Genomic DNA, 24,778 nt, shown 5'->3' on the forward strand with positions numbered 1-24,778 from the left:
TTTTTGATCAGAATATATCTACATACAAATGTACATACGCCTATGTATGTATGTACATTGTACATACATACGTCCTCACGAGTAGTCCAGTCCCTCAAGAGACAGAGTATACAAATGCCAGAGTCTCAGGTTTCTTAATTTGTAGCCCGGTTCCCAAATCATGCAAGGGGCGTTTAAGTTTGTGCCAATGTTAAAAAAAGGTTAGAAGGACTTAAGTTGTGTGGAAGTAAATCAAATTTGTTTTAAATTCTTGAAACTCTCGAAAAAGAAGCATTTTTGATCGACATTCTTCCGGTCGTGGAATCCAGCTCGAATCCAGCTTCAGTATTTTTGATTTTTTTTAATCAGTTTATTAATATTTGTATTATTCTTATTTTCATTTTAAAATCACAATTTTATTTATTTACAGATCAAGTATTGGGAATCTCACAGTCGAGCAAGCTCGCCTGTTGCGTTTTTAGTTGTTGTTGTTCTTTTTTTTTTTTGCTGGACCAGTTAATTTACCGGCATACACAGTCGAATTCCTTTCAGATTATGGGTCTTGGAGTTTCTTATTTGTTTTTGGATAAGTTCTCGGAAATGAAGACGCTGATCCTTTTACTGCGAGACACGTAAAGCTAAAGTGGAAGATTTGCAACTGATGTTAATAGAAAGAACTGGTCTCTGACTGTCCCTAGAGCATTTCCGAGTGATGGTTGCTCCTGTTTGGCTTTGACAACCAGATGCCAAAAGATGCAGCGAGTGAATTAACTTGGGTGGTCGATGACGAATGAATAGCATGCACAATTCAACATTTCTCACGACGAGATGAGCGCAATTAGGAGTCAAAAACTAATAAGATATCATCAGTGCAATTCAGCTTAAGTAAACTTGTTAAAAATCCATTAATGTGCCCGGCAAAGCTACAGACAACCACTCAAGCTCAGTCAGAAACCAGTTATACCATCACAACAACTTGATCATCATCCTGTTCCTGAGTATTGTGAATGCATTCGACCCGCATGTCAGTTGATAATGCTCAGTAGTCAGTGACGTTTGACTGTTGACTGCATTATGATATAAGGGTAATAAAAATAGACAAAAGTCTTAATCTATTTTATGATTGAAAAACTACATAATTTCAAATGTCCAAATTAAAAGAAGGTTCGAATCGATGGTTCAATTTCGGTTCAGGAACCCCTGAAACCAAGGTTTAGTTCAAACCTTTTTTTAGATCGAAACTTGGATCAGTATTATAAAAAAAATGATTAAGTTTTCTCAATTCCCCAATTTTTTATGGGAAAGTAATTCATAATAAAAAATTCATCACTTTTAAATACATCGAACTCAAGATACAATCGATGATTAATAAATTAAATAATCAACCTCTATTTAAGCGGTCCAAAATAGTTTAGAGCGTACATGATATTTTTTTACGGTACTTTTAAAAAGTCAAAAAATTAAAATTTTTTTGAATAGTATTGAACTAAGCTTTCATAAGATTTTCTGGTATAGACAAATAATCAGCACAGATAATAGAAGGTAATATGATTTTAGGGTACGCAGTCTTACTCTATTTGTTGACAGTGGATTGAGTCACATTCATTTGATATTTTGACACTTCCTTGATTTACACTTACCGAGTTAATCGAGTTCAATACACGTTAATTTGTTTTTGTTGACAATACACACGTGCGTAAGTGACAAATTAAGACCAAATTGTCACTATTCATATGATTATTACTAAATTTGTTTTGTTTTGTTTTTGTACCACCAGTTTCAAAAATGTCGGAAGCTTGCGCGTTCAGACTCAGATTTAGTTTTGATTTTTGAATTTCGATTTCAAATGTCATGTGCTGTAATATCCTTTAGCCGATGCACAAAGGACTGCTGTGTCCTGTCCTGCGACATGATTCCATATCAACTAAATGCCAGCTGTGTACGCGACTATCCTTTTATATGCTTTCGCCAGTGCGCACTTGTGACCACTGCGCAGAGCATTCTATAGACTGATAGACTGACGCAGACGGCGGCACAGAAGCGTTGGACAAGGCGCCGTCGCCGCAGCCGCCGCCAAATGTCCTGATTTCTGACTCATTTTCATATACATATGTATATGTGTACTTAGAAGTTTAGAAGGAACAGTACTTTCTGGAAAACCAGAAGACAATCAAAATCCAAATGTAAATAAATAAAGTTCTTACACGTATATGTAGATATGCATATGCCTCAGATGATTGTCCACCTTGTGAACTAAAAAGTTGTCCGTAAAACGAATTTTGTACCTATTTTTTTTATCATACCAACCGTAAGGGCCTACGATAAAATATGAAAAAAAATTAAGATCCCAAGAAAATGTTGTTTTTTTTTTTGCAAAATTTAAAATGTGTTTTTCCAGAACCGTTAAATTTTTTTAACCTAAGTATTTATTTGGGGGCCGTATTGTGATTTATTAAGTTAAAGACTCATCGTCGTCAATTCAAATTTTGAGTTGAGTAAATGGCTGTTAATCGTGGCGTAGGTGTGCATACACTCACAGATTTGTACACACATGTAAATATTAGAATGCGGGGTTAATGTATTTTGAATACCCCCAATTAACAACAATAGAGGAGTTAAGTAGTCAGGGCGGCGACAGCAGAGCACAAAATATATTGAAAACAAAACATGAGAACATATAAAAATGAAAGACCGTAAAAAACTGAACAGTAATACATAGTAAATAAATTTCTAGTTGGCGACACTTGGCTTCTAGTCCCCATGGTGTTGAATCTTAAACCAATTCGTAGCTGTATCTGTATTTGCGCGCAGTTTCGTTGTCGTTGTCGAATGTTGGCTGCCGGTCTGCCGGCTCCAGCAACACTGGCGGCAACCGCGATGGCGACGGTAACGCAGACGGCGACGGCGATGGCAACGGCGACTGGCGGCCGAAGTCAACTAAACAACGCCAGCCATAACAACAGCAACAATAACAGTCATAACGACAGCCCCCACCGGAGAAGTAACCGCGTCCGCGTCCATCCTTGGCGTCGCATTGCCAAGGAGCCCTTCCAGCAGCCCTATGTCGGCTAGCACTGTGGGGTAACTAAGATATATACATACATACAACATAGATGTTTAGTCTGAGAGACAGATAGATTTGAATTAATTAAGGGGTCAACTTCAGTAGGTACTAATCTTAGGTATCAATTAGTAACTGTAACTTTTAAACGTTATTACCCGATTAGAATTGGTAACCGTAACTGAAACCCTAACATAAACAAGACTTATTTGTTATACCGAACCCCAAAACCCGAAATTATTGAAACAGAAATAACCGATTCGGTTTAATAAAGCATGAAATTCAATTATGTTGTTAAGTTAATCGTTTTTCAAACCAATTTTGTATTTGAATGGAATATCGATCTTATTAGAAAGACCTTTTTTCAATATACAATTTTTGGTTAATATTATCGTTTTTTTTTTTTATAAATTTTTAAAACAAATTAATTTTTTGGTGAACCGAAATTATATCGGTATTTTAAAACTGCTACGAAGCCGATATCCGAATACCAAATTACAGATAGAACCGGAAGCATAACTGAATCCGATATTCGTTTTGGTTTGACAGCTTGGTAAAAAATCGTACGTGGTAAATAAGTATATTAGCGTTTGAAAATGAATTACATTTGTATGCACATTTTTGTACATGTGATACCACTGTGCCGCTTGAGCATTTGGCGAGACACGACAAAGAAAAATGTCGCCGCGTCATTGACTTAATCATGTCCTGAATAGACGCCTCAATTTTTTGACCAATTTGAAAACAATAACCGATTACACAAACAGGCATTTCAGACAGGCATGGATTAAGAAAGAATTATTAATTAAATATGAAATATGTTTTACAAAGGTACATAAATTCAAATTATGTATTTCCATAGAGAATTGTCAAAATAAGAGAAAAGTTGATTAACTAACAAGTTATATATTTATGTAGGTTTAGTGTGTATATTTTGCGGTTAATTGCGGCTCATTCCTATTGAACTTAAAAACACATTTAGGATACATTGACAGTATTTAATGGAGAAACCCTTTTTTAACTGGGAGCACTGGCAAAAAATTAAAAATCTTATAATTAACGTAAATGTACGTTTATATTTAGCTAATAAATACTTATATATATAAATATGGACATGGGTTTACAACATACATTTGCAAATAAACAAAGGCATAGTAACGGTATCAGATGAAGAAGGCGCCAAAATGCGTAACAAGTGGCGGCAACATCGGAAGTTGTTTCGATATTTAGAATCGCCGACGACGACGCCGACCACGAGCACAACAGACAGAGGACGCCAGCGTCGACGGCGACGACCAGCACGACGACAACTTGTCGGCATCATTTTACTTCTCAATGAAGTGAACGCCCCCCTGCCCACCATACACCCCAACCCACACCACCTCACGCAACCCTCATACTCATACACGTACAAATACAAGTATGCAGCAGCCACAGCTGGATGAGGCTAGCAATTTTGGCGACGAATCCCCCCGTTGTATTGTCCTCATGTCGCGACAGTGAGTGTGAAAATGGCACGACCTACAGCCAGCCAAGCAGTAAACATACACACACACGCATACACGCACACTTTTTTAAGCATGCAGGACAAAACGGATGCGGACACTCGCTCGACATACATACACACACACACATACATACGCACAACTTTGATTTGCAAACAGAAACACGCAGCGTGCCCGCGAATTGGGCGCCATTATTGCTACCATTGTCGCGACCAAATGCCGCTGTTCTCCCAATTAGAATCGAAAATAGTCTTAGTCGTCGCGCCGATGGTGACGAGTTATGCATAACTTCCTCTGGGGTTTTGATGATTCTGTCGGGAATAAATGCCAACATTTCATTAGCTTATTTCGCATTGGTCGAAAGCCATATAAGAGTCCAAAAATAAAAATTTAATGATATGGGGAAATAAATATACACCTTTTAATGAGTAATAAGACGTCCTTTTCTTAAGTAGTCGGCTTGGTATATCCTTGCAAAGGATATGAGGTTAATATAAATCCACCATACCCTTATCAAATTTTTGGTAACATTTCTATCTGTTATTTCAACGAAACTTAAAATTAGTGACCGTTACGTTATTATTAAAATAAAAAATGTATCTTTTATACAAAAAAATTTAAAATTACCTTTTAACTTTTTATTTAAAACAATTAAATTGTGATTTAATTCAAATTTGTATTAAAAAATCATCATATACCTCTTAAATATACCCGTTAGTTCGTTGGAATGTATGTAACAGGGAGAAGGAGCCATCTACGACCCTATAAAGTATATATATATTCTTTATCAGCATCAACAGTCGATTCGATATAGTCATGTCCGTCTATCCGTCTGTCATTTCGTCTGTCTGTCTGTCCGTCCGTGTAAGCCCCTAGATCTCAGAGACTATAAGAGATAGAGATACCAAACTTTCACACGTAGATCCCAAAAACTTAGGAGCAGATCAAGTTTGCTTTAAATTTTTGGCCCCCGCAAGTCGCGAAAAACAGTTCGTCCGTCTGTATAAGCAAAAGGATCTCAGAGACTTTAAGAGATAGAGTAACCAAATTTGGCACACAGATTTCTATATACCCCACCCACATTAAGTTTATTTCAAATTAAACTTATATTTACGATCCCAGCTTGAAACACAATTGTTCGTGTTATTTTTAGATGTTGAGTGCAGTTACTAAAATTATCTAAAAGAAAATAACACTGAATAGTGTATGAATAAACAGGTTTTTTGTTAAATAACTTAGGGTGAGTCAAAAAGCTTAGAGATGAACAGTGAAAAGTATATGTATTTAAATAAAATACGTTTTACTTTTCCAGCAATCACTATAAATTATTGTATTATGGATATTCCCCGTCTAAGAACATTGAAACTTTAAATAGACAAATGGTTTGATAGAAATAAGATTTTATTATGTGTCGCCTGTGAATTGGTTGCTGTTTATTATTCCTCCAAGTCAAATACAATATTTGTTTGGATTTTCTTTTTTTTTTGTTTGCTTTTATAAACACTAAACAAAAATTATGCAGTATAGAAAAAATTTAAGTGCTCTAAATATAAGTACATATACACAACATATACCATAATTGTTGTAGTATATGCAATCTCTTCGCTTAAAGGTCTATCCTATTTTAACTTTTATTTGATTGTGTAAAAATCGTGACTTTTTCATGTGATTCTGCAAAAAATAGGCTACAAATGTTAAGTATGAGGTTGCGAAAAAAAAGTTAATTGAAACTTAAAACAATTTAAAAACAACAGACAAATTAAGAATTTTTACGATGATACAGATACGATAGAAAACATAGATGATATTAATTAATAAAAAATTCCCAATTACAAAGACCACGGATATTGAAAACAAATATTTATCCGTCGCTTTTTGTCTTTAATCTATAAAACCGAAATTAGTTTATAAAGGTTATCGTATTTGCCATTTCATGTGCACTTTTTACTAATCGGTTTTGTTTAAAATAGACAAAATGTATCACAATTTTGAATATTTTTTTTTTGTATTAGATTGCTTATGGGATGCTTAGATAATTATTTGTGTTTATAGGCTTTCACATAAATTTGAATTCAATATTCCCACATAGCCGAAGCAATTATAAAGGCCTGATAATTACAAACTATCGTAAAAAAATATTCTAGGAAAGTAAGCTTCCTATATTTGTCTAAGAATTCGAAATAAAAAATTACGCAAATCATAATCAGAAGTTCCAATCAACATATACATAAAATGGTGTGTGTTTTAGAGATTTCATAATTTACGATTATTGCGTAATGAATTATATTTTATTCTTATATATTACTGACAAATGTACTTAATAAAGCCCGGTTTTTAAGATAAAATTGGATAATCATAAAGTAATTGAAATCAACCAAGAGAACAAATTAAAATCAAAGAGAAAACAGCACAATTGTTAAGCTTTAGTAGAAGATACATGTGGACAAGTCTGTCTTATTAAATACAGTATGGCATATATACAATGAGCAAATATTTCGATGCCATAACAAATATTCATGATAGTTGTTTTCATTTTTTAAGTGCACATTACTATGGATGAAAAAGAAAGTTTCCTGCATCTGTTTACATGTTTAATCTTCTTATGAGTACTTTATATTTGTTTTGCATAAGTATATGTATATATGTATGCGTGTACTTGTGTGTTGTATGCATGAATTTCTTTTACAGATTGTGCGCGTGTTATATATATATAAATGTAAATATTTTTAAACACAACAACACGAACGTATAAGTATACAGATACATAATATTTACTGCTGAATAACCCAACATTAATGATAATGACAGAAATCATACAATGGGCTATGTGGAGTTCTAATTAGAAACGTAATTGAAATCAAATTAATGCCTTCAATTAATTTATTTGATGTTTGGCCTCCGTTATTAAAGCCAAAAGTGCATCCAGTTTCAAGTCTTTGAAACGCGCAAAATGATTCATCATTGGCTGAATAGCATCAGACTCAATTGCCGCCGAGATGGTCTGGTTCTGTATGGTGCGATTAAGGCAGGAAGCGACCTGTGTTAGAAACTCACGCCATTTCTGTCGATTATCCTCGCTAAGCGTCGAGTCATTGTTGGACATGTAAATAGCTTCTGCGCGTAATATTAATCCGACAAGCGATAGAATGCCAAACTGAAAAAGCAATAAATGTGAAACGATAATAAAAGTGTCCACTCTATGACGACTCTATAAATATGACATACGCGACTACAGAAGATTCCCGACATCTTTTTGTCGTTCAGTATGAAAGCAGCTGAAATATTGATAATTGTCTCGAAGTTCGCCTCATGTATGTGCTTCTTGAACTCCGGATAGAGTGCGTACAGTGCACCCTCCACATCGTCACGATCTTTCTTAACGACACTCTGCAGAGAACAGAAGACGCCAGTCCAAACTGCCCAGCGTATGCTCTGATCAGCAATAAAGGGCATAATACGCCGTAAAAGTATCTGAAGAATGAGAAAAGAATACAACACAATAATTTCAATCATGTGCAGATGAAATGGAAAATGTCTTGGGACATACCTTTCCCTTGCGCACGCTCATCATGGACACGACTTTGTTGAATGTGAGGCCGGACTTTAATTTGCCCACCAGAACAGGACGCGCCTCGATTTCATAGTTGAATTTATTTTTGAGGGCTGGATTCATGGTTTGCGGATTATTTGCCTCGGCAGCGCGTTCTTCTGGCGTTTTGTGAGCCATTTCCAGCTGCTCCAGAGCGGCAATGCGTTCGCTTTCTTTCTTTTTCTTTAGGAGAATGGTTGACATCACTTCGGGACTCTCGAGATCCTCAAGCTTAAGCAGATATCGATATAGGGTCTCTATATGCAACAGAATGTGTCGCGATTTTCGCATGTTGCTCGGTGCTAGGATTACCTCGTTGGTGCAATCAATGCTTTTATCAGCACTTTGGGACCCAGCAGCGGATGTGGATGATGAGGTATTATTATCAACCGGACTCATATCGCTACCCATAATGTCGGCATCAATAATCTTACGCGGTGCCGTAACACTTCCGTACTGCAACTTGCCGAGCGAATTCTCAAACTTCAAGGGTGAAAATATGTAGCCAGGCAAAGTGTTGGTATTGTTGCCGCTATTTGTAGTTCCACTGGCATTGCTGCTACTTGTGTTCTCCGAATTTCGTCGCTCCCGATGCTGTTGGCCGTTGCGTGAGCCATTCTTGTTGCCCAATTGAACCAATATGAGCTGGGCATGTCCACGCGGCTGCGTCAATGGATGGTTCAACTGGTTGTCCTTGTGCGCCTGACTGTGACGCACCTGACCGGTCTTGCGCTCCTTGTGCACCGTGTAATAATAATCGTCAATGTACGGCGTGTCCGTATTCAACTGTGATAGCTGGATGCCGATAAGCCAATGTTTGTCGCGTGTGCTCATCAGATTCGCGTACTCGTCGAACTCCTCATGAGGAAGATTACCGCCATGACGATTAAGTTGCTGTTGTTGTTGCTGCTGTAGTTGTAGCTGCTGCTGTTGCAGTTGCAGTTGCATTTGTTGCTGCTGCAGTTGTTGGGGCAGCTGTTGCTGTTGCTGTTTCTGGCGATCGCCGCCGACGCGAGTTTGTTGCTGTTGCTGTTGACGTGCAACTGCTGCATTTTGCAGCAGCGGATGATTCTGTTGGATTTCTTGGACAAGACGCATGTTGAACATGTTGTACATGGAGTTGGGTTGCTGATTCAGCAAGTTATGTGGAGGCAGACGAGGCGGCGGCACAGGCTGCATAAAGGCCGCCGGATGCATGCCAACGCGCATTGCATTAAAGCTCGGATGCATGGCAAAGTTGTTCAGCGCCGTGGGCAAATGTGGATTTGGCAGTGGTCGTGGAAAACTCGGCGTCAAGCCAGCGTGCTGCTGCAGCAGCGCGTGTTGCGGCAGAGGGTGCTGCGGCAGAGGGTGCTGCGGCAGCGGATGGTTCGGTGCCAGTCCAGTCGGATATATGAAACCAGGTGGCACGCGATTGCCACTTAGCCCGTTTAACTGTTGGTGCTGTTGGTGTTGCGGCTGCGACTGCGGCGTCGGCATTAACCCAGGAACTGGTCCCGCGCCGGCCAACGCATGTGGACCATGAAATCCCAAATTTGGCCTTGGTGGTGGTGTTTGGGGAGTTGCCATAAACCCAGGGGGCACTGAAATGGTCACTGGTTTCAAATCTATGTCTACTTTATCTCAGGGATCGATGTAAACGAATGATAATTAAATATAAGTTGAAATTAAATGTCCTGGCTGGCGATAAAGATGAAAATCAAGCAGGAGCCTAAGAAACCAGCAATTCTCACTGTAGTTGCATTCTACAGAAATATAGTCAAGTTCAGGGTCAAAGTTCAAAGAATAACCGTAAGTGAGAAAAACTGAATAAAATCGGACTACTATATTAAATAGCTTTCATAGGAGTGATCAGTTGGTAGACAACCTTTACCAAAATGAAGATTTAGTATAAAAAGCATTGTGGTTCTTTAAGGTATTAAATTGAATCTATATCTTCAACAAGAGCGAACTAGCGGTTATCCAGCTAGTAGTCAACATAAACAAAACGTATAATTTCTTAAGAATAGTCCGACATTCCCTTCAGATAATTGTCATTTTATCGATCGGAACACTCTCAATGTTTATATGTATGTGATATTATGGGTGCTCAACCATACAACAAGCCATTGTATATTATATATACAGTATATAGGGTCTAATTGGACTTTGCTCTTGCTTGGAGTACAATGACATTAACTAACAGAGTCCGCATTGATTTTAACTGAACGATTCGAGCTTTTTGACTTACCTTTATGTTGTGGCGGCGGCTTTTGTAGCTGTTGTTGCTGGTGTTGGGATATTGTTGGTGTTACCACTGCATGCTGCCGATTAGTCAGATTAAAATCCTGCTGGTTCAGAGGTTGCGTCTGCTGCTGCGGCTTTGGTATTGCCTGCTGAATGATCAGATTCCGTTCAATGTCCTCGAGTGTCGAGATTTTTGCCGACGCTGTTGCTGGCATTGGTGGCAATCCAAAATTAGCATTCGACTCCGGCATTGGCCTTATTGATGGACCAATGGGTGCGGCTGAAGTCTGCGACTTGAATGCGCTGCGAAAGTTATCTCGAAAAAGCTGCTGATTGCCGGGCATTGGAAGCGACGACTTGGACCCCCAAACAATAGAATCCCAGTTGAAGCGGTTGTTTGCATCGCTTTCACCGAACGTACTCAAGTCAACATCATCCAATTTCATAGTTGATAAATTTAATTCCAAGTCCGAGTCGTCGAGGTTGCCGGCCTGGCTCTGAATGCCACGCAGGTGCTGATTCTGATTATAAAATGTTCCATTGCCACTGCCACTCTGGTTGTGGTCTGTAAAATCAGCACCTTTCCGAATTTTTTCGCCATTGCCGCCGAGTCGGACGAGCGTTTCGTGGGCTTCCTCCCAGTCGCCGTTTATCGCCGAGCCAAATGTTTCATCGTTAAGGGCGTCATACTCTTCTTCCGGGGGCTCTGCAATTTGCCCATCGTCATCCTATAAAAGTCAATTGTTAATAAATATGTCAATTGTATAAAACATATTCTACTATAAATCAGTGCAAAAAGCATGGTGGCAAACCGATAAAATGCTTTCTTTTCCAAACCTACGAGCCAAGTTATGAATAGGGCATATTTTGCGTACATCATTTCATTAAAGCACCTCATTATAGCTGAAGTCGATTTTATTACTTACCGGTATGCCTGTAGTTGTATCAAATCCGAAAAACGAATCGTCCATTGCGAAAAACTATTTGTTTTATAAAAAATTATCATGACTTGTCAGTCACCATGAATGGTTGAGAAGAAGAAGTCAATTGGCCTCCACATCATCTACAGGCCACCAGGTTCAAAGGCTGCCACCCTACAAAATTTCACGATCTGGCAGCTTGCTCTAATTTAATCAAATTGAAAATTTGGTCGCACTTAAGAATATTCACCTTATTTGGAATATTTTTTAATTTTAAAGATAGAATTTTTTTAATTAATTGAAATAATCGCGCCCAGTTTGAATTTTTTTCTAGTTTTTTTTTGCAATAATTGGCGAGATGCAAGAATGTTATCGATTTTTTTAAAATATTTTTTAAAACTAATCTTTTGACTTTTTTTCAGAGGGGTAACGAACTTCAAACCTTTATTCAAATTTTAACCTTTTTTTTCTTTAGTTTCAAATTTCCCTAAAACTTTTACTTTGCTGCTAAATTATTGCTAAATGAAGTGATTTTTTGAATTTGCCGCCGTTCACAATTAGTTTCAGACAATCGATAATAACCGACTGTGGACGCTACCACAGCGATCAGCTGTACACAGTGTTTAGTGATATACTAGCCAGCTATTGAGAGGGTGCACAAACACACAATCGTTAATTTTTAATTTAATTTAATTTTTATCTCCTTATGGCATTTTTACATGCGGGATGGGTAACTACGAAATAATGTCTGCGGGTTTGGTTTATATATTTCCATGAGCAACTTTTTTAACTTTTGTTTTCGCACAATCGTTTATATGGTAGCATGATTATGCTCCGATCCGCCCCGTTCCGACAAGTTTACCTGTTTACAGCAAAATGACAAAGTTTGGCCGTCGTGGTTACCCAATATATATATACTTCAGGGGGTTTTACTACGCTTACGTTCTTATCCTCTAAAACGTAAAAAAAATGTATAATTATTAAGGGTACTATTTATACCTTCGAGCATTCATTAATGAATATGATATTGAATCAAAATTAGAGCATCTCAATAATCAATCGCACATTAACATTAATAATATTTTTATAGCATTATCTCCATTTCCCACGGGTTTTCAAAGCTTTATCTTTACTAAATTGACTCATTTAGCATATGTATTTTTTGAGACATAACATTAAATTGTGAATAGAATATTCACGAAAAGGCGTATTATACAATTATCTTAATTTTTGTCTAACTATATACTACAAAATTGGTATTGGTAAATAAGCAAAATCGCAACGTCTCGTTATTTCAATGACAATTTTCTTTGCTCAATTTCCAAAAGTTGTTTCTTTAAATCATTTTTCTCGGCCATCAATTGTTCAATAACCGAGTGGTGCCTCTTATCCTCAATCAATTTCTGTTTATAGAGGGCGCAAAATTCATTAATAGCTAATTGCGTGCTACACGTTGCATCGTTGACCGAACTGATCCTTTTACTCAACGTTTCAAGCTCTCTTTTAATGCCTCCTTCTTTATATGATGACCTTTTGCGGCTCTGCAAAAAAAGCGGGTCTATGTCGAGGTCTGCTTTACAATCGTCCGGTTCATAAGCGAATCCGGATGCATCTTGCAGCGCGCTATGATCCTCTTCTTCAGGCACAACGTCTTCCACGTCATCCACATCAAATGTATTATTCGAGGTGTCCAGTAAATCATCGTCTGATGCATTCATAATTATTTGACCGACATCATCGTTTAAACGGCACAAACTAGCTATGGTTTCCTCAGCCGCACTAAGTCCTGTTGCTAGCGGTATATTGTGCATTTCGTTTTTCTCCACTTTCTTGATGATGAATCTCTTCCAGTCCTTTACTGCCTACATACATAGAGCATACATTATATATATTTACAATAATAATATTTAATTACCATCTCACCTTTTTCCAAGTCGCTACGTCTTTTTGTGGCGGGCCATTGTCATTTAGCTCGGATACGAGTTGATCCCAAAGCGCTTCATATGAATTCCGTGTTTCCCAAGATGGACTTTGCAGCAATCCAGGATGCTTCTTTATGAAGTTGAGTAATATTAATTCCTGCGCCGGATTTCGAGCCTTACCTCGATGGCGATCAATCGACTGGGACTCTATTTTATATTTGCGATTATGTTGCGACGCTGTCCCGTTTACATTGGGATGCATTCTGTTCATATGTTTACTTAGATTAGTAGTGGTCGTTTTATATGACAACTTTGCCTTGCATATGTTGCAAAGAGCAAAAGTGTCATCGACGGCTCGAAAGAAACACCAGATTTCACTTGTTTTCCGCTTCATTTTGCTATTGATAAATGCAATTTAATAATACTTGGAAGTCTCAGACGCAAGACAGAGTTGTTTCGTTTGGTTCTGATAGAGTTCAAATGAACGAGTCATTAAGATGAACGGGTTAAAATCTAATATATTTTTAGTATTATTTTAACTTATTTTTACACAATTACAATTATTTTCTTCATTACTAACATATTATCAATTTCATGCATTTTATATTAAAAATACGGCATAAAAATTTAAATTAAGTTTGTATACTATTTTTTATTAGTTCAATTGAGCTGAATCCGCTCGCTACGTCTTAAAGTTCTTATTCGTTCGTTCTTTTAGCACTGCTGCCAGCTAAGCTATTTTATAGCTATTTCGTGTGTGTCCTGGTAAATGTATATTTAAAGTAATACAAATATCAATAAATTAATAATTTTTAGAAAATTTAAAATTCAAAGTTAGATAAAGTAAAGGTTAACATTTAAATGAAGGTTTGAAGTTTGCAACCCCAAGGGGAGAGATGTTACAAATTATGAAAATTTTTACAGGGTGGCAGCCCTTGGGCTAAAATATATAAAAAAAAATAGCATACTCGATATTTGGGTAAAAATCGGTTTTTATAAAAATATCGATATATTGATAAATTATATTAGCAACCCTACCTACCGCGCAGAATTGACATGTTGAATTTGTGAAACGTTAATTATAACAATGAATGAAATGGTTTTAAACTTTTTACCAGAGTCGCTAGACAGCGACTTTGAAGCAATATGTCGTGCTGTGTGTCCGCAAAATGTAATGTAGGTATTAAATAATATAACTTAGCCATTATAGGCACATTGTATATATATCCATGAGTACATACAAATACACACTTTCATATGTACGTATTTTTTGCAGTGAAACTGAATTATTTGTGCTTGTACTTAAGAAATCAGCAAATAAGTTTTTCGATGACGTCGTTGGATATTCCGAATATTTATTAAGTGTTATAAATTTGAGCGACATGAAGACGCCACAACAGGTATTTACAGACATATATATACATAAATACTTATGTATTAAACGTACTATATTCTATTAATGCAATTATTACAGGATCTAAAATTTATAAACGAAATTATATATCGCACACCTACCAATACCACTGCATTTATGGATGCACTTTTGGCACGCATTGTCTACTTTTTTCGAGTTCAGAAATATCCTGTTAGTAAATACACTGAACAAATCATTTCGTATTGGAATGAACCATCTTTTGATTTCAGATGGCTCTAAACGATATCATCTATTATAAGAGTTTTGACCTTAAATTTATGAAAATCGATAAGATAGTACTTGTACAGACTTTGACGTGCTCTTGCTTATACTTTATGAGAGAAATGAAGGATGCTCGACGTGCTTTAGATCAATTAGAGGAATTTTTAGGTAGAGTATAATTTCCTTGATCGAATAATCCATGTTGTATTACTGTACATTTCTGCCTAATTACAGATATGATGCCAGTGGAAATGGTCCAAAATAAGGGTAATACTAATACTATACTGTATAATACTATTAGTCTTACTGACTCTAGTTCTAATACTTAATGATCCCTTAATATTAACAAGTAATTGTTTCAACAATTAACAACATTTCCATCTATGTTTTTTATTTTTAAAAATAGTTACTCTTAATGGATCTAATTATTACTACCCTTTTGTATTTTGTAAAATCAATTACTTGACTAACTTTATGTTTGTAATTTGATGTTTCCCCTATTTAGAATTGCACTCCTACCTCAAGCGATTGGAAAATTACAAAGCGGAAATCAAAGAATCTTCTAATAATATACAGTTTAAAATCAAGAAAGAATCTGGCAGACATGTGCCGATTCATGGATTTAATTCTGACGGAGAAATACCGTTCGCGTCCAATGCTTGTGAATTTGTGTAAGTTAACATTAATCTAAATATTTGGTGAAATTGCCAATTACCCTCTCGAATTTTGAATTGACAGATCAGAGCCCACTGGTATTGCTGGAATTTATGCACGCACCTCAATAGCCAAAGGTGAAGTCGTCATTGCAGAGAATCCGCATTACTTTCAATTCAGCGCGCCTTTTATGAATTGTGCAGTGTGTGCAGTTTATCGAGATCATCTTTACACTTGCAGCAATTGCCGATATGTTAGCTACTGTTCATTGGCGTGCATGCGATCGGATTGGAATGAGCACAAATTTGAATGTTATGGCTACAAAATTGGCTTAATACAAATGCTGGAAGCGACGATTCTATTTAGATGCTTTTTACAAGCTGCCCAATATTTGTTGCCGGCCATTGTTAATTTTACACAAAAGAATGGGTGCGTACATAAGATAAGATAATATTTAATAATAAACAAAGTTTTAATAATTTAAGAGTATTATATTTAAGCTTATTAATGGTTTTTCTCCATAGGCCAATTCGTGATGCAACTGCTGCATGGAATTTTATAGTGCAACACTCATTGTCAGATCAAACAAAAAAAACTATAATCAGAGAATATTTGTCCAAACAACCAAATGGAAAGTTTTTGACAAACACAAAGTGTCGCCAGTTGATGACCACCTCTCTTCGTCTGGCTGTCTTTGTACATAACGATATAAATATAAAAGAGACTTGGTTTGGTCAGCTGGAACTGACCAAAGATGATAGCATTAGACTGATTGCCGCACTGTTTATGCGTTTAAGTGTACACATTACGCTGAATTCACAAAAAGAACAGTTTCAATATAAGAATAACATGCCTGCAAGCTCTGCTTATTCAACATACCGATCGACAGAAGTGCAACGGATAAATGCAAATGCATTTGAATACTACTCAATCAACGCTTACACAGATTTTGTAAATTGTTATATTATGCTCCAGGAAAGTATGGAATCGACAAAGTTTTCGATAAGCCATAAGGTCAACAGTCTACAACAAGCAAAAATACAAGAGATCAGCCCGTTGTCTGAATATATCAAGAAACTTGTTAGTTCAAACATTTTGAATATTGATATACAATCAGTTGAAGTTTTATTGGACATTGAAGCTTTAACACCAAAGCAACACCTTACAAATTTGTCCACTTCACAACGTTGTCACCTTCTTTCATCTATTGCTAATAATTTTTACAAGTTTATCTATGATTACTTTTGCTATGAAGGGCCGAGAAGGCAAGAAAAAACAGCTCTTTGTGCAACTTTCAAAAGATTCAAACATTCTTGCCTAGCTAATGTGGAAATTAGGTATATTTATATTTAAGGGAATTACATAACTAGATTATTAATTAGACTCCTTTACAGATCTTCAGCTGGTGGACAATATATAGGAAAGGCAACTATAAATATAAAAGCTGGGACTGAGCTGACTGTATGCCATGAATCTGTCGACTTTTTTGAGCAAAGTCGCAGTGAGCGCAGCGCTATTTTCGAAGAAGGGGGAATTATTTGCAAGTGTGATGTATGCTCTGTCCCAGCGTCGATGGAACCATTTGTAATAAATGAGCTTAAATTTCAAAATTTTTTTCTTTAATTCATAGTGTAAATTTATTTTTGTAGAATTTTCGCAACGCGATATTTTGTTCATTCTGCACACAGAATATGGAAATAACTCCAATTCCTGGTGACTGCTCGAAATGCCATGCTGAGTATGAAGTACTTTTGGAGCAATACACAACATTTACATCATATATTGTAAAGGAAATTAATGCCAAGGAATCAGATCCAAAAGGTATGTGATACATTTTAACCAGTGTTGTCCAAAACTGTGATACCAAACCCTTTTTTCTGTCACTTGAAATGGGAAAAGCACTGTTCAGCCTATTTTTGGACTACTATTTTAAATAATCATGAGACAAAATAACTTGAATTAAGATTACTAGTCAAATATAATGTAACTTTTATATACACATTTCAAAGTATATATATTCATGATCAGGAACAACAGCCGAGTCGATTGAGCCATGTCCGTCTGTCTGTCCATCTGTTTAAAGAGTTAAAGCTATAAGATCTATGAAATCTAAGGACTTCAAACTTGGAATGTAGGTTTCTGAATACCGAACGCGGATCAAGTTTGTTTTTATTTGTGGATCGGACCTCTATATTATATATCTGCCATAGGAACCATAGGTCGAAAATTAAGTTTTAGTATGAAAAAGTTTTTTCTTGTTGATTGAATAATTGCATGCCTAAGAAGAGAATAAATCCCTCTTAATATTTTTTAAGCAATGTTGTTTTTAAAATGTATTTTTTGTCTGCTTATGTCTTACAGCATCTCAGCGGGAGCTAGCGATCTTGTATGGCACATACAACAGCTACATCACAATGCATTTCTCAGAAGAAAATCCGTTGCGATTTGCTGGCGTCCTTAGCTTTGTTGAATTTTTAACATCGAATGGTTTGTTGGATGGCCCCCATCTTTATTAAGTCTTAATTCTTTTTTTCCCCCAAATTATAGGTTTCTTGAACCATGCCAGTGATGTTATCATCGCATTGCATCGCTCTTTTTACTGTTATTACGTTGATTATGATAAGATCTACAGCAAAGATATAGATGTAACGTTTTTCAATAAGGTCCGACAAATTATGGAAAGATACTTGGATAATCTGTAAGTTAAAGCAATCAATGATATTTTAAATTAATTATTCAATTAATTTGTCAGTTTTAGTACTCACGCCTCAGAAATCGATGCAGTGTATCCCAAAAAGCTATTAGGAATCGTCTTACACATATTGAAAAGTCAGGAAAAATATTTGGACGCAACCATAGACGATTCTGAGATCTACAACAAGTTTCTCGAAAATTACACACTGTATTACGAATGGAAAAAAACAATTAATTCTATTCTTTTAATGCCAAAGTCGCTGCAGGAGTATTTAAATAAGTCATAACATGTGGTTGGTTATTTAGTTATAATTTACGAACTCCTGTTGATTACTTAGAAAACTAAGGAGTCTCGATTTCTAACTCGAGTATCAACGAGTTTTGAATTATTATATTAATTTAATATCTTTTCTAGTATTAAGGAAAACATTGGATAGTCTCGATTTCAAATCCGAATAACGTCGAGTTTTTAATTTGTATATTAATTTTAAATCCATTCCAGTATTAATTGAAACTAAGTACAGTCTGGATTTTAAATCCAACTAACAAAGAGTTTTTAATTTTAATTTCAAATCCTTTCTAATATTAATGAAAACTTAGGATAGTTAAAATCCAAATAACAATGCGTTTTTAATTTTTATATAAGTTGCAAAGCCTTTCTCACTACTTTGTTTTTTAACATACCTTAATCCTTACAGTATAGTAATAATTTCACCTTCCTCAAAAATAGACTTGCATTTGGTTTGTTACTTTTTTATAAGTTACAAACTTTTTTCAAATGCTTAAAAATCTTATAATATTAATAAAAACTCGATTCGAAATCAAATACTTCATTATGGATCATTAATTAATTAAATAATGATGAGATCATTCCAATTTTTAATTTTTATTTAAATGTAAAATCCTTTGCGCCAAGAATTTTCGTTAAATATTGACCATTATACTCTCCAATATATATTATATGTATAAACTAGTTTATAAAATCAGTGACTTAAAATATAGTCAATGATCTCTTTCTGATCTCTCAACATCAACTGAAAAAGTTTTATAATGATAGGTTTAAAGTTGAAGGTGAATAAAAATTTGCATAGATCAACTTTAATATATATTTTTAGATATTTTGATGTGTGTGCATTTCTAACCGTAGTGAATGACACGAAGTGAAAGTGCTTATGATTGTTAAACCTCTCGAGATTTTCTTTTATTTTGATAATTGTTCTATAATCTTTGCCATCTTACCAAGAATTTCAAACTGCAATTGCGTGATCAACAATACGGAAGGTGTCATTGACTGAAGTCACGACTCTACGCGTCCGCTGATCGTGCAAAACACCTAAACAACGGAAGATGCTTCATGGTATATATGCAATGAATGCATTTAAAGTACATCATACTCGAGTCAGTTGTGGAACCATGAGAGCATTCACTGCATTTTTCGGATTGTTTCTGTTGGCGAACAGCGCATCAAACGCTGAACAGCTATCCGGTTGTCCCTTTGGTCACTCGGACTCATTGGATTTGGACCTGGAATCCACTGTTAAACAGAAGAGACAAAGTCATGCCTATGATATTCGGCCCGGAGTGGGCGCATCCGTGTTGGGCGACCACAATCTGGACGATCTGCTAAAGAACTTTTTGCCCAAGGAAAGCGACAATTCGGGATCCAACGGCTGGTTGAAACTAGGCGAAGAAAACCGGCGTTCGGAGCCCGTTAAATGTGGCATTCCACCAGCAAACTGTTTAAATGATACGCAGAACTTGCACTATCGCACAATAGATGGCGCCTGCAATAATCTACTGTACCCAGAGTTTGGCATCGCCACTTCCAGATACAGGCGCCTTATGCGTCCCAGCTATTTGGAGCACGGCCAGAAAGTTCCCAACGCCCGCCTACTGTCATTGTCCATGTATGGCGAGAAAACAATGATGGACAAGTTCCGTACGGTGGCTGCAATGCAATGGGGTCAGTTTGTCGCCCATGACATCAGCCAGATGACGACCAAGGGAGCTCCGAAGGATTGCTGTGCCGAGCCACGTCATCCTCAGTGTATGCCTATCACATTGGCGCCTGGTGGACCCATCTCCTATAATACCGGAAAATCATGTCTTAGCTTTGCTCGCAGTGTCTCCGATGCGAACGCCGTCTGCCCGAAGAGCGGTCTTCCCTATGACGAGAAGTTGACGATTGTGACATCTTATCTGGACCTGTCATCGCTTTACGGTAATTCGATTGCACAGAATCAAAAGGTACGCCTCTTCAAAGGTGGCCTGCTTCGCAGTAGCTTCGCCAATGGTCAGCACTGGCTTCCAGTGAGCCACAACCAAGACGGCGAATGTGGCACCCAAAGCGAATGTTATGTTGTTCCAGACAGGCGTAATAGTTTCACTCCGACAATCGCTGTGATGCAAACGGTGCTGCTCCGTGAGCACAATCGTCTCGCCGAACAGTTGGCAATGCTAAATCCACATTACAACGATGAACGCTTGTATCAGGAGGCGCGCAAGATAAATATTGCGCAATATCAGAAGATTACGTACTATGAATGGCTGGTCACTACTCTCGGTGGTGCCTACACCAATCTAAATGGCCTGACATATCCCTGCACGGATTATGCTAACGATTATGTCAACGACTACGATGAGAGCGTAAATGCCGGTCCTTATGCCGAGTTCTCTCATGCGGCCTTCCGGTACTCCCACACCCAAATCCCCGGCTGGTTCTCGTAAGTATTCTCCCTGTAGAAGGTTAACGCTGATCATAATCATCTCTGTTAATTACAGCATGGTTGCTCCCAATCGCTACTCAAATCAAACCCTGCGTCTTAGCGACTTCTTTGAGCGTCCCGAAAATATTCGACTCTTGTCCTCAAATTTCAACTTGGCTGATCTTGTCCGTGGCATGGTTACGCAACTGCAGAAACGCTCTGATGCAAATATCGATCCGGAATTGAAGCACTACTTTGATCGCAAAGAATTTGAGGATTTCGGATCCGATCTCAAATCCTTGGATATTCAACGTGGTCGTGACTTTGGACTCGCTTCCTACAATGATGCACGTGAACTCTGCGGTCTGCGACGTGCTAGCGAATGGGAAGATTTCAGTAGCGAGATACCTAGAGACGTATGGCAATCTTTTTGTATGTTTTTAGGGCTTAGCTTGATATTTGATTTGTCTTTTAGAAAATCGACTTATTGCGTAAGGTGTATGCCTCACCTGATGATGTGGAGTTGAACGTGGGCGGTACAGTTGAGTTCCACTTAGCTGACTCCATCTTTGGACCCACCATGCAATGCATTATGGGCAGACAGTTCCTCAATACCCGTCGTGGCGATCGCTTCTTCTTTGAGCGTGAGAATCATCTTGGTGGTTTTTCACGGTGTAAGTATAAAATGCATTCTTTATCATTATCAAGTTGTTCTAAGAAATCTTATAACCGCTTTAGCCCAATTGGCTGAGATACGTAAGGTAACTGCCGCCTCTCTATTCTGTATCAATGTGCAGGGTCTGTACGATCTGCAACCCAACGTGTTCGTCTTCCCTAATTCTCGGTGAGTAGCCAAAAAGTTAAATTTAGTCTGTATATTTAAATTAATTTTTACATTTCCATTTCTTTTAGTAATGGTCTGCTGAACTGCAACGACATTCCTCAACTAGACATTACCAAATGGCAAGATCTTACTCCCCAACTGGTTCACTAATAACCGATCAGTTTATCTGAAACCCTATCTATTTTACTTTTTTATATGTCCAACCGAGTTCTCCATCGGATGAAAAAATTATTATTTTAAGTTATTAAAAATATTTTCATTGAAATGTATTATAAATATTATTTTGTTAACAAAAGTCGAAGCTTTCAAAGTTTTGAGACTTATAAATTTTGTTAATTAAAAATACAAAATTCAAAGACTTTTATTAAAAAAATCTTTAAAAACTCTTATAAAGAAGAAGAAAATAATAATAAATAATAATAGTTAAATAAATATATTATATATATTGTAATAACAAATAAATTCTAAATTTGATTGATAAAATAAAAGTTGAACTTAACAATAAAAGTGATTGTTTTTGCTAATTCCTCAGAACAAAAATTCTAAGAATATGGAACTTCTTTTTGCGAAATGATCTTACGGGACAAAAAAAAGTGTTCAGAAGACGGTTTGTTTTTCAACAAATTTGCATTATCAAGTCAATTTCTTAAAAAATGTTCCTTATGATCATTTCGCAAGAAGGGGTCGATATAATTGTTATCAACTTATTATAATGTTATCAGTAGTATTATTGCAATGATTTTACAGCTCGATTATACTAAATTGTGACGCAATATTGCTGACAAATAAGATAGACAGTTAACCTTTACACTTTCGCTCTGACCTTGCGGTTTCTTATAGCTGTATTCTAAAGTTTTTGTATTTGGGCTAATTATATTCTTTCTGACGCGCGACAAGTTTGTAAATCCGTGACGAAAGAGCGAAATCGAAAATGACATATTGTCACTACTTTTATTATGCAAAGCCAATGAGAATTTTATGTTAAAGATCCACAACTTCAATACAATACATAAAGGTGTAAAGAAACCTAGATAAAAGATGGATTGATCACATGAATGAATGTGATTCATAACGGTTCTATAGAATCTAGATTAATGAAAGTAAATATTTTAAATAAATTTCGGCTTGTTAATATTCTGTTTGTTATGCAAAAATGTATAAAAGGTATAAAAGTGATCGATTCATCGGCAAAAGGCAACATATTCTGTTTTACCATGAAACTGATCATAGCGATCATCTGCTTTGGTAAGTTAAATTATCCTATTAACACATAAATTAGATGGAAAAAAGAGCTTAAATATATGTTTTTTTACAGGTTTATCCATTGGCAGCAATCTTGGCTCAGTGAGCGGGAAAAAGAGTGATCAAGAAACTGGAAGATTCGTTGCAACGATTCAGTCGCCGGTTCCAGCTCCAGCTCCAGCCCCACCCAGTGTAGTTTACAAGCTACCATCACCATACTATCCTCATCATCCACATCCTCCCCAACAATGTTTTTGTCCTCCATCTCCACCAGGTCCTCCAGGACCCCCGGGTCCGCCTGGTCCAGCCGGTAAGTAGCTTGCTCGAATAAGGACTTACGTTCAGTTTGTAAGCTTAAAATTATTCTGCAGGTTCAACGGGAAAGCCAGGACACCCTGGTCACAAAGGAGACAAGGGCGATAAGGGAGACAGGGGTCACTTTGGACCACCTGGGTTGCCAGGTCACCAGGGACCAATTGGACCTCCTGGCCATCCAGGTCACATAGGTCATAAGCCGTGGCCCATGCATCCACCTATTTATCCTCAACCACCAATAATAATTCCCGTTCCAGTACCCCATCCACATAAGGGGCACCATCATAAGGGTCACAAGGGCCATAAGGGTGGTAATAAGGGTCATAAGGGTGGTAACGGAAGTCCAGGATATCCTGGGTATCCGGGGCACCCAGGATACCCGGGCTATCCAGGACATCCTGGGTATCCAGGGCACACGCAGCCGGGACATCCCCACCATCCAGGACATCCACACCACCCAGGACATCCACATCACCCAGGGTATCCAGGGCAACCCAATAATCCAGGTCATCCCCACCATCCAGGACATCCCCATCATCCAGGACATCCAGGTCATCCTTGGAGAGCTGAGCAATACAATCAATATTATGCTCAGCAAGATCATCAAAGGGATGAAACGGGGGAGTCTGACAACTTCGACTTGGATGCTTTTAATGAACAAAATTTGCTCGACCAAAACGAAATAACAGATTCATCGATGTCCTACCTAACAGAAACCGTATTTGATGAGGCTGAAACTAGCGATAATATGACAGAAAACGAGGATAATAATAATGTATCCGAAAATGATCACAGCGTCGAAGATCTTCAATTAATACCCGATTCAAATGGAGACAACATGACCGAAGACAATAATACTGTGGAAGGACGAAGCAGTAAAAAGCCAATAATATTGGCCATCAGCACACAACATCATCCATTTCACATATATTCCCTTAAGAAAAGCCATGAATAAACAAACTGATCTGATTGAATAAGAAATTAAACAGAACGTATTTTTTGTTGAAGATTTTAGATATGCCTTTCATATAAAATCTTTTATTTAACATTTTTAAATGACAATCATCGTAAAAAATAACAAGTTAACTATATATGTATGTTATTTGAAAAATATGTAGATTGGACAACCGGAATCTATATATATATAGCTATATCATTCCAGTCGCAGGCGAGTCTCTTCGCAGAGAACAGTACAAAAAATCATAGGAACGCTATATAAAAAGTTTTACAAAAAACTAAATACACGTTATTTTGTAAGCAAATAGTCTGACTTAGTTTAATAAAGTTCGAAAGATATGATGATCATTCGTAATTATATTAAAGAGTTTGAGTTTCCATACCTGATGATGATACTAGTATATAGTAGACAGGGGCAGGGAGTTGTTCTTCTTTTTGTTAGATCCATTTGCATAAAGAAATAATGCCATTTTACCCTTTCTAATAATATAAAAGCGAAGGTATACTTACATGATGACAGATACAACGA

The 24,778-nt window shown here is 36.9% G+C and overlaps 6 protein-coding genes and 1 long non-coding RNA gene across 7 annotated transcripts; 5 read left to right on the forward strand and 2 right to left on the reverse strand.

The window, feature by feature from the left end:
• Positions 1-5,928: 5,928 nt before the first annotated feature.
• Positions 5,929-11,435, reverse strand: LOC117790400 (protein PAT1 homolog 1). Its single transcript, XM_034629843.1, has 5 exons — positions 11,287-11,435; positions 10,365-11,088; positions 8,093-9,717; positions 7,771-8,016; positions 5,929-7,699 (listed from the first exon to the last, which is right to left on the reverse strand). Exons 1-5 carry the CDS (start codon positions 11,329-11,331, stop codon positions 7,421-7,423), a joined length of 2,919 nt encoding a protein of 972 aa, XP_034485734.1. The 5' UTR covers positions 11,332-11,435; the 3' UTR covers positions 5,929-7,420.
• Positions 11,436-12,397: 962 nt separating this feature from the next.
• LOC117790298 lies at positions 12,398-13,645 on the reverse strand. The gene is made up of 2 exons (XM_034629706.1): positions 13,204-13,645; positions 12,398-13,142 (listed from the first exon to the last, which is right to left on the reverse strand). The coding sequence occupies exons 1-2, from the start codon at positions 13,594-13,596 to the stop codon at positions 12,570-12,572; spliced, it is 966 nt and encodes a 321-aa protein (XP_034485597.1). The 5' UTR covers positions 13,597-13,645; the 3' UTR covers positions 12,398-12,569.
• Positions 13,646-15,074: 1,429 nt separating this feature from the next.
• On the forward strand, positions 15,075-16,505 carry LOC117792130. The gene is made up of 5 exons (XM_034632125.1): positions 15,075-15,105; positions 15,344-15,509; positions 15,577-15,921; positions 16,017-16,288; positions 16,468-16,505. The coding sequence occupies exons 1-5, from the start codon at positions 15,075-15,077 to the stop codon at positions 16,503-16,505; spliced, it is 852 nt and encodes a 283-aa protein (XP_034488016.1).
• A 250-nt stretch (positions 16,506-16,755) lies between these two features.
• On the forward strand, positions 16,756-17,128 carry LOC117791522. The gene is made up of 2 exons (XR_004618062.1): positions 16,756-16,829; positions 16,887-17,128. It is a non-coding gene; the product is annotated as an uncharacterized LOC117791522 (long non-coding RNA).
• Positions 17,129-17,183: 55 nt separating this feature from the next.
• LOC117792144 lies at positions 17,184-18,194 on the forward strand. The gene is made up of 3 exons (XM_034632153.1): positions 17,184-17,313; positions 17,854-17,979; positions 18,040-18,194. The coding sequence occupies exons 1-3, from the start codon at positions 17,184-17,186 to the stop codon at positions 18,192-18,194; spliced, it is 411 nt and encodes a 136-aa protein (XP_034488044.1).
• A 1,387-nt stretch (positions 18,195-19,581) lies between these two features.
• Positions 19,582-22,023, forward strand: LOC117790345 (peroxidase). The gene is made up of 5 exons (XM_034629766.1): positions 19,582-20,909; positions 20,968-21,307; positions 21,367-21,565; positions 21,630-21,735; positions 21,804-22,023. The coding sequence occupies exons 1-5, from the start codon at positions 19,600-19,602 to the stop codon at positions 21,883-21,885; spliced, it is 2,037 nt and encodes a 678-aa protein (XP_034485657.1). The 5' UTR covers positions 19,582-19,599; the 3' UTR covers positions 21,886-22,023.
• Positions 22,024-22,949: 926 nt separating this feature from the next.
• LOC117792149 (collagen alpha-1(III) chain) lies at positions 22,950-24,247 on the forward strand. The gene is made up of 3 exons (XM_034632162.1): positions 22,950-22,980; positions 23,051-23,287; positions 23,349-24,247. Exons 1-3 carry the CDS (start codon positions 22,950-22,952, stop codon positions 24,245-24,247), a joined length of 1,167 nt encoding a protein of 388 aa, XP_034488053.1.
• Positions 24,248-24,778: the final 531 nt, after the last annotated feature.

Source organism: Drosophila innubila, assembly GCF_004354385.1.
Source record: "Drosophila innubila isolate TH190305 chromosome 3R unlocalized genomic scaffold, UK_Dinn_1.0 2_E_3R, whole genome shotgun sequence".
NCBI classification, from domain to species: Eukaryota; Metazoa; Arthropoda; class Insecta; order Diptera; family Drosophilidae; genus Drosophila; species Drosophila innubila.